This window comes from Entelurus aequoreus, linkage group LG17 (genome assembly GCF_033978785.1).
Source record: "Entelurus aequoreus isolate RoL-2023_Sb linkage group LG17, RoL_Eaeq_v1.1, whole genome shotgun sequence".
Taxonomy (NCBI): Eukaryota; Metazoa; Chordata; class Actinopteri; order Syngnathiformes; family Syngnathidae; genus Entelurus; species Entelurus aequoreus.
Genome location: NC_084747.1, coordinates 36003759 through 36014254, shown reverse-complemented (window position 1 = coordinate 36014254; position 10496 = coordinate 36003759). Strand labels below are relative to the sequence as shown.

Below are 10496 nucleotides of genomic sequence, written 5' to 3'. Positions count from 1 at the left end.
GCTGTGACTTGGACTTTTCTCTGATCAGGGAAATTGTTGATTTTATAGCTGTTCCCTTCACTTATGTATGTAATATTTCTTTTATAAAAGGTGTTTTCCCAAAGAAAATGAAAACGGCAAAAGTTATTCCCATCTTCAAAAGTGGAGATAAGCATCAGTTCACCAACTATAGGCCTATTTCTATACTCTCACAATTTTCAAAAATCCTTGAAAAATTATTTGTGTCAAGATTAGACAGTTTTATTGACAAGCAACACTTGCTAAGTGAACACCAATACGGCTTTCGACCAAACAGGTCCTCTTCCATGGCAGTGATGGAACTAGTTGAGGAGGTAACCACTGCAATTGATAAGAGGGAGTTTGTTGTTGGCGTTTTTATTGACCTGAGCAAGGCCTTTGACACCATCGATCATACATTGCTTTTAAACAAAATGCAGAGGTATGGTTTTAGAGGTCTTGCTCATGATTGGTTGAAAAGTTATCTTGGTGGCAGAGAACAGTACGTGCATATGAATAATGTAGATTCAGATAAAAAGATTATAACACATGGAGTACCCCAAGGTTCTGTATTGGGACCAAAATTGTTTTTATTGTACATTAATGATATCTGTAAAATCTTTAAAAAACTCAACTGTATTCTCTTTGCTGATGATACAAGTCTGTACTGTTCTGGGCAAGACCTTGGCCATCTCTTAGGGACTGTAGAGAGTGAACTCCACATACTAAAGCAATGGTTTGATGCCAATAAACTATCAATCAACCTAAATAAAACAAAATATATAATTTTTGGAAATAGGAAAAATAACAAACAGTGTCATATAAGAATTGATGATATGGAGATAGAAAGGGTGTATTCAACAAAATTTTTGGGAATCCATATAGATGATAAATTAAATTGGAAACTGCACATAAATATACTTAAGACAAAGATGGCAAAAAATATTGCTATGTTACATAAAATAAAAAACTCCGTAAATCAAAAGGCTCTTATCATGTTATATAATTCTTTTGTACTCCCTTATCTTAATTATTGTGTCGAAATCTGGGGTAACAATTACAAAACAAACATTAAATCTATATTCTCACTTCAAAAGAAAGCGATTAGAATTGTAAATTATGCAGATTATCATGACCATACCAATGCTCTGTTTATTAAATTAAAAACATTAAAACTGCACGATCTTGTTGACCTCAACACTGCTATTGTGACGTACAAAGCTCATAACCACATGCTGCCTGGGTGTTTACAGGAGAGGTTTAAACCCAGAGAGAATCCCTATGACCTCAGAGGTTCAGCTGTCTTTCAGAAAGCTAAGATAAGAACAAGCTTAAAAAGTAGATGTGTTTCTGTCAGGGGGGTTCAACTGTGGAACAGCTTGGAGTATTCCTTAAAATGTTCCAGTTCTATTCACACATTTAAAAAACACTTTAAGACCAATGTCTTGAAAAAATATATCACTCTAGAATCAACACAGTAGTTAATACTATGATCAATGTTAATTCAAATACTAAATGTGGGTTATAAATAATAATGGAAGTACAATTGTTTGTATATAGTATATAAATTGGTACAAAGGTTTAACATGTCTACAAGGATATTTCACATGCCTTTACTGTGTATATAATTTAACTGTGTTTATGTTATGTATAATGTGTATTTATAATATGTTGTACAATGGACATTCAATAATTTTCGGAAGTTTATTTTGTACTTGACATTGTTTATAGGGTTAGGCGCAATAAGTGTTCAACTTCAGCCTAAACCCTTTCGGTCTGCAACATTTTCATTTTCAATTTAAGAATGTACAACTGTTTGTTTATTTTGTTGACGATTGACCGAAGAATAATAAACTAAACTAAACTATGTCTTGTTATGGATTTTTTAGTGTACATGTGTTTTTACATGTGAGCATGGGCTTTATTTTGTGGTAACACCATTGAATGTTGCTGATTCCCGTGTCTGATACATTTTGCATGAGCTGTACGCATGGTGGAAAGGGTGCGTAGAAATACACAATCATTTCCGCATTCCATTTTTCTATAAATACCAATGTTTGCGGTAAAAGTTACTTAAGCACATCTCACCTCATTTTAAGCAACTTTTTTGTATGCAGCTAACTTTATAAATGAGGCCCCAGGTTGTCTACTATTCACTCTTGAAGGGAAATTGCACTTTTGGGGGGATTTTGCTTATCATTCACAATCCCTAATGTGACAAGAACACATATATTTTTTCTTTTTTTTTTATTCATTCTATAAATTTTTGGCTAACAACATAGATAATGGGATTAATCCTTGATCTGTCCATAAGAGCCCTCTTAAAAATCTTCTAAAAACCGCCAACAAAATTCTATTTAGATGTCGTGACGTGCATTTTAACCAAGTATTAGCGTCATTGTTATTATAAGAGGTAACGTCGAGGATCTACTTTTAGCGGCTTCTTGATCACAGAGAGGTAACTAGCTTATGTAGTTTAGTTTAGTCTTTATTTGAAGGGACAATGTACAGAAACATTAAGCTCAAAGACAGATATGTTCTGTACCAGATTATAGCTAATTTCCATCTGCAGTCCCTGGCTACCTAAATTAAAGGGATACAAAAATCATGCAATAAAATTATGACCATAAAATCATACACAAGTATTAAGAAAAAAGTCATAAAATGCCCTTTCATGGACACATACTTAATATACAATACAACCACACCTCATTTACATCATCACACAAAGACAATACATGCTTTTGTTCACATCTGTCATCATTTGTAAAAACAACCATGATTTTAACACACACCTCACAATTTACAATAAAAATGCTCTGTCAGTGTAGCTATTGACATACTGAGCCGGTGAGCTGCTGCATCGCCTCTGAGTTGTTCAAAGTTTGTGCTGGACTATAAATTATGCCTCTCACTTGTATAGTAGGCTGTGGCCATAAAACGAGAAGTTGGTCAACTTTGACATTAAATTCAGCACAGGATTGACACGAAAAGACGTATTTTGTGTATTTTGTTGAAGGGAATAGCAAACGTGATGCAATGTAAAATCAATGCTCCGCCTTAATGCTTAAAATGACCAAAATATGTGAATTCTAAACGTTATTAATAGTCTGCCTGTTACTACATTACATATATACTTATAGCATTTACTGTTTATAAAACGTTGATGGAGGCTTTTGGATGGTTTTAGAGCGCTTAATAAGTGGAATAGATCGAATCCCATTACCTACATTGTTAGCCGTGTACTACGAGATGGTAATTACAAAATTAGAATGCATAAAAATGAGAAAAGTGTTCTGGTCGCACATAGGGATTGTGAATGAGAAGCAATTAAAAAAAAAAAAGTACAGTTTCCTTTTAACTCTGGAAGACATTCCCTTAACGATAATGTTAAACAAACCTGACATTGTAGTCTGTTCTTTAAGTATTGATTAATTTAGCCATCTTGTACTGATTAAACAGGGCAGAGATGCATCTTTTATGGTGACGTCACACAAACTTATTGAGTTAATCCTTTAGAAATGTGGATTGAGTTGACTTGTCCCCAGATACGCTTAGGTCTTGTGTGTGACATACATGATGGCAGGCCAGTTTCTTTGCCGTTTCAAGACAAATTTGGTCTGTTTCTGATTTGTACATTTTCAAGGACATTCCACTCAACAGGATTAAAGTCAATGTTTGTCATCATGTTGTTTTTTGTTTGTCAGACAAGGAATAAGCGATGCAAACTGCTTCCTCTCATCATGGCTGCTCCTAAAGATGTTGAGAAAGGGACCATCCTCATCGTGGGAATCCCACCTGAGACCGAGACGTCTGATAAGAAAAAGTACATTTAAAATTGAACTGTTTAAAATTGTTTTTATTGAATGGTATTACTGTGATGAGGTGGCGACTTGTCCAGGGTGTACCCCGCCTTCCGCTCGAATGCAGCTGAGATAGGCTCCAGCACCCCCCGCGACCCCAAAAGGGACAAGCGGTAGAAAATGGATGGATGGATGGTATTATTTAAAAAAATACTGATTGTAGCATTGTATACTGTAACTGCAGGGAGAATTCATGAGAAAGCTCTTTTTTGCAGGTGTAATTTTACCTTTTCTGGCAGGGTATTATCAATCAATCAATCAATGTTTATTTATATAGCCCTAAATCACAAGTGTCTCAAAGGGCTGTACAAGCCACAACGACATCCTCTGTAATCTATTTCTCTGCTGTGTTCTCAGTTTCTTTGGCAGAGCATTTGAGAAAGCTGCAGAGAACACCAGTTCCAGAACTCTCCATGACCACTTTGACACATCCAGTAAGTTAAAACCTTATTATTTAGTTTCAATCTTTATTGAACACTAGAGGGTAGCAGTGTTTAATTTCAAGTAGACAACCAGCACTGTAAAGTTAGGCAATGAGGTAATATGAATTGTTTAACTATTTTGAGTGTTACATGAAAATCAAAATATCCCCAAAGTACTTCCAATTTAATAGATATCAGAAAGTTTATTTTCCTCGTTTAAAGCCAGTGTATAAACATGTACATGCCCAAGTGACATGCGCTCTTTGCTTGTAGAACGACACACATTAACTTTGCATTGTATTGACTGTTCTTGTGCAGTCATTGAACTGAAGACAGAAGACCGCAGCAAGTTCTTGGACGCACTCATCACCCTCCTGTCCTGAAACTTTCATTTATGTGAGTGTGACTGAGATATTTTAACAAGTCTGAATGCTGTTAGTCCGGTGTAATGTGAGTAGCGCTAATCTGAGTATTTTATTTGTTTTAGTTTGTCCTGGTTTTTTTATCTGTGTATATTGTACAGTGAGTTTCTAATTGTGTGGATGATTTTATTGGTTCTCTTAAATACAGGACATTTGCCATTTTATTCTCGTCTGTATATGACTTTCATTGAATGCAATATTTTCAAATGTGTTTAATAAATCTTAACATCTTACTTAAATCCTTTACAAACTGACATATACACAGTATTTTATTTTTGCTTATTTGCCACAAGCCCTACCCATCTTGACTGCAAGTGATCATTAACAGTTCAGTGCTTCAATACACTTCATGTTACGCCTTGATCTCAATCAAAGACTTACTGAAATTGAATGAACTTGATCTAAGCTCAGATCACGCAAACCAAAGGTGAGCGAGCGCATGCATCCTTGCTGCACACAAGAGCGAGAATGCAGGTCAGACGTCCCGGTGCTGATTTGCTGTCGGCCCATAGCACCACTTGAAAGCAAAGGGGGGCATGGATAGGGGGGTTGATGTCCAGCTGTGAGACTGGTAATTGGTATCCTTATCGCTCTTCCATATGGGTGAGATTGAGAATGCTGGAGCGGATTTACACAGTGCTGATCACTGGCCAAAACATTAGGTACACATTGCTCCAGCTAATAGAAGTAATCATTTATTTGTATTAAGTGAAATTATTTAATGTAAATGCTGTAATTATTATGGTGTTGAGTCACCTTAGCCACAAAAACAGCAAGTCATTAAAGTGACTGTTTGCAACTTGTTTAAAAGTTATGTTTTTCAAACCAAAAACATGTAACAGGAACACAACCGGTTCGCTTATGTTACCATTACCGAATTGAAAGAACATATTTATTAAAAATGAAATATATACTGTATATATTTAACAATGACTAATTATGTAGAATACAAATTTAGTCGGCAGCACGGTGGAGGAGGGGTTAGTGCGTCTGCCTCACAATACGAAGATCCTGGGTTCGATCCCGCGCCCGGGATCTTTCTGTGTGGAGTTTGCATGTTCTCCACGTGACTGTGTGGGTTCCCTCTGGGTACTCAGGCTTCCTCCCACTTCCAAAGACATGCACCTGGGGATAGGCTGATTGGCAACACTAAATTGGCCCTAGAGTTGGCCCTGTGATGAGGTGGCGACTTGTCCAGGGTGTGTACCCTGCCTTCCGCCCGATTGTAACTGAGATAGGCTCCAGCATCCCCCACGACCCCAAAGGGAATAAGCGGTAGAAAATGGATGGATGGACAAATTTAGTCGGGCAGCACGGTGGAACAGGGGTTAGTGCATGTGCCCCACAATATAAAGGTCCTGGGCTTGGGATCTTTCTGTGTGGAGTTTGCATGTTCCCCCCGTGACTGCGTGGGTTCCCTCCGGGTACTCCGGCTTCCTCCACCTCCGAATACATGCACCTGGGGATAGGTTGATTGGCAACACTAAATTGAACCTAGTGTGTGAATGTGAGTGTGAATGTTGTCTGTCTATCTGTGTTGGCCCTGCGATGAGGTGGTGACTTGTCGAGGGTGTACCCCGAATGCAGCTGAGATAGGCTCCAGCAACCCCCGCGACCCGAATGGGACAAGCGGTAGAAAATGGATGGATGGAAAATTTAGTCGGCCCATGTAAAAGGTCTGGTGTAAATTGCTGTCACTCATGATTGTCTCGTACAAACTTCCATGCCCGAAGCACGTCAACGTGCCGAAAAGCAGTCCCAGAGAAGAAACTAACAATTTGTGGTCCTGTTGATGTAACGATAGGCTATACATATTTTTTAAACATTTAATAATAGCTAATGTTGGTAATGTTGCGAATTGCCTAATCACAATCATTAGCTGACAACATACATAACCACTGTGTGTTACATGGAGTGTAGTTTGTGTGCTCAACGCTGGAAGAGGGTATGATATAATGCTTACAACCCTTTCTAAAGTTAGGGTCCTCGAGGCTATCGCATAAGAGTTGCAAAACTTTTATACAACAAGTTTTTTTTTTTAATTAATACTTATTGGAGTTTATGAGAAAGTGGAAATGACAACATACCTCTCTTTGACAACATGGCCTTTTTCCAACAAGTATATTAAAAAAACAGTAGCAACAGAACTAATGCTGTAAGAGCAGCAAGAAGCAAACTGCCCAGCCATCATTAATTCCACTGATTGGTTGATTGTAAATGAGAAAAACACTCAAAGGCGCTAGCTCCCAACAATAAAGAATCCTTGGGAAAAAAAATCTAAATCCAGACAATGATCCTAAAATCTAATCACTTTTTGAGTATCTCCTTTCTGGCATGTCCTGAAAATGTCATCAAAATGTGTCCATAACTTTGAGTTATGTGGCTAACTGACAAATTACATACAGTATACCTGCATGTTTGCTTACAGCCACAGTTGTTAATGACAACTTTTTTGCTATAATTAGATATCTTTGGACTACAGGAGAGAATGACCGTTAATTGAATAGGAACATTAATTGGAGCATGCATGGTATAATATTATGGTACTCAATTTACTGTAGTACTTGAGACACTTTAAAAAGTTTTTGTTTTTTTTAACTTAATGCAAACATTGGGAAACATAAATTAAAAGTCACAAATGACTTAATATAAAAAAATTATTAAGTAGTTACAGTATTTCCAAATCCACCTGTTTGCCTCATGTGGCGATCTTGCCTTAGCCGTCAATCACTTGCCTCCATGCCAACCCACCCTTCCTCCCCCATCCCCCCTCATACTCCCCTTAGGCATACACCTCTGCCGATGAGGGGCCACTGCCCTTTCCGCCACTCTGCGTGTGAGGAATGTGGCATGCAGCACACACACTTGGGGGAAATAGACCCTCACAAGGCATGATCATGCAGCCATGTAGTGATCTGGGCAAGCCTCTCAGACTGTCCTGTTGCTTTTATTCCAGAGTTGCACAGTGGGAGCTTGGGCAGAGGAGGAGGGGCGGTGTTTTATGTCTCTGTTATTTGTTTTTTAGTTTTTGACATAGCTTATTTTAGGGCAAGTGTCATCATCAAACGTATTAATCATTAAATTTATGGTATGCAACACTTGCATTGGCTAACCCAACCAATACACGGTCCTTATGAAAGACAATGTAATGCAGCTTTGATATGTAATATGATTGGCCAGTGGAATATTTATTTCCATGTTTCTTAAGTCAGAGTTTTTGATACAGCACTTATAAATACACTTATATTATTTTACATTTATATTGTTTCTTACTCAGATGTGTACTTGAAAATCCCATATTATAGTATATTTTTTAAAGGATTTTAAATACATTTTATCGGCCTCAAAATTGTATATTGGAAATCTGTTGGCCAAAATCTAACCTTTTATAAGTTGTTTTAGTAAGCACTACTTGTATTAGCTGTTCAATGTGTCTATAGCTTTAATGCTAATGAGCTTAAGCGTGTGTGACTTAGATCAGGGATTCTTAGCCTTTTTGGCCTTTTTAATTGTATTCAATAATTACGGTAAATTTAACAGGATAAATCTTGTGAAATGACGTGAAACAATGTGTTAATCAGAAAGATTAATATCCGGGCTTGGGTCACCAATCAATCAATCAAACGGTATTTATACAGCCCATTTCATGCAGAGGCAAGTGGTAACACAAAGTGCTTTACGCTAGTAAAAAATAAATCACACAGGTCCGGTCAGGCTGATTACACAATAAATAATGAAATATAGAACAAAAGATGAGACTCATAAAAATTGAAAAAATAAATACATACAAATACTCCGTGCTAAAATGTATGTATTCTGATTAAATAATAATGAATATATCTTAAACTGTCTATGAAATTAAAGTGCAAATGAAAATACAGCTTCACCTCTTTAGTCATATTTTTTGTGCTTAAGAAACTTCTCTATGACTTAGTTCCAGACTTTTTCTGTTTGTTTAATATTGTCATTACTGCCACAAGTGGTGGAAAAGTACATTACAACTGAGTACCACTGCGCCCATACGAACCACAGATGACAAACGGCCCAAGAATTAACCCTTTGGTTAACAAACACTGACTTACAAAAGTGCTATTGTGCATTTTATTCTTGTTTATACTGTAACTCTGCACTTGTCCAACGTTAAAGATGCCATACATAAAATACAGCAATGATTTGAGTTGGAATGGAAATATAAACTTATAGTCACATTTTAACAGCAACATAATGCTAGGTTAGCCTAAGGAAAAACAAAAAAAGAAAACTTACATTTTCCACATCTAACTGATGGATATTTGGCAGTGTTTCAGGTTTTATTTGAACAACGTGTAGTGAAGCTTGATTTTTTTAATATATTTTTTCCCTTCGTGAAGTGATGGGCGTATACATTGGGCAGGCTCATCTATCTGTTAGCGCACTGATGCCCTATGTGACTTTTAACCCCTCAAGCCCTTTCACTGTTGTATTGCTGTTCTTGCCAATTTTTGAGTCAGTCAGAAGGAATCAAACATACCAGGGGACCTATTAGACAAAATCTACTTTTTTTACCTATTGGTACCTGTACCTCTCCACATGGAGAGGAGCCAGATGAGGTGGTTCGGGCATCTGGTCAGAATGCCACCAGAACGCCTTCCTAGGGAGGTGTTTAGGGCATGTCCGACCGGTAGGACACCACGGGGAAGACCCAGGACACGTTGGGAAGACTATGTGTCCCAGCTGGCCTGGGAACGCCTCGGGATCCCCTGGGAGGAGTGGCTGGGGAGAGGGAAGTCTGGGCTTCTCTGCTTAGGCTGCTACCCCTGCGACCCGACCTCGGATAAGCGGAAGAAGATGGATGGATGGTACCTGTTTTTGTGTATTTAGGATCTGCACAAATCGCAACAATTTGAAATAAAACCATGGAGGCTGCCGTTGCTACGGGCCATTCGATCCCTGTGCAAGTGGTGCAGGAGTCTGGTTAGCATTGCCGGTACTAAATCAGACATGTTCCCAGTGGGCGTTGGACTCCGCCAAGGCTGCCCTTTGTCACCGGTCCTGTTCATTATCTTTATGGACAGAATTTCTAGGCGCAGTCAGGGCGTGGAGGGATTCCAGTTTGGTGGCCAGAAGATCGCATCTCTGCTTTCTGCAGATGATGTGGTCCTGTTGGCTTCAATGGGCTGGGACCTTCAGCCATCACTGGGGCGGTTTGCAGCCAAGTGTGAAGCTGCTGGAATGAGGATCGGCACCTCCAAATCTGAGGCCATGGTTCTCAGTCGGCACAGTGTGGACTGCACCCCTCGGGTCGGGAGTGAAGTTTTGCCTCAAGTGGAGGAGTTCAAGTATCTTGGGGTCTTGTTCACGAGTATGGGAAAACGTAACGCAAGATTGACAGATGCATTGATGCAGCTTCGGCAGTAACGTAATTATCTGTTGTGGTGAAGAAGGAGCTAAGCCAAGGCGAAGCTATCGATTTACCAGTCAGTCTACATTCTTACCCTCACCTATGGTCACAAGCTTTGGGTAATGACCAAAAGGACAAGGTCGCGAATACAAGTGGCAGAAATTAGTTTTCTCCGCAGGATGTGTGGAGGGTGAGGAGCTCGGTCATCAGGAGAGACTCAGAGTAGAGCCGCTGCTACTTCACGTCGAGAGGAGCCAGCTGAGGTGGCTCGGGCATCTACTACGGATGCCTCCTGGATGCCTTCCTGGTGAGGTGTTTCGGGCATGTCCAGCCGGGAGGAGGCATCGGGGCAGACCTAGGACATGTTGGAGAGACTATAGCTGTGTCCCAATTCAGGGCCTGCATCCTTCGG

The 10496-nt window shown here is 39.0% G+C and overlaps 1 protein-coding gene across 1 annotated transcript in view; it reads left to right on the top strand.

Moving 5' to 3' along the window:
- cdc45 (CDC45 cell division cycle 45 homolog (S. cerevisiae)) overlaps window positions 1–4868 on the top strand; it is a 20905-nt gene extending 16037 nt beyond the window's left edge. The window contains exons 16-18 of the mRNA XM_062024225.1: window positions 3705–3823; window positions 4218–4294; window positions 4601–4868. Coding sequence (XP_061880209.1) covers window positions 3705–3823; window positions 4218–4294; window positions 4601–4665 — 261 coding nt within the window. The 3' untranslated portion in view covers window positions 4666–4868. The remainder of the gene's footprint in view (window positions 1–3704; window positions 3824–4217; window positions 4295–4600) is intronic.
- Window positions 4869–10496: the final 5628 nt, after the last annotated feature.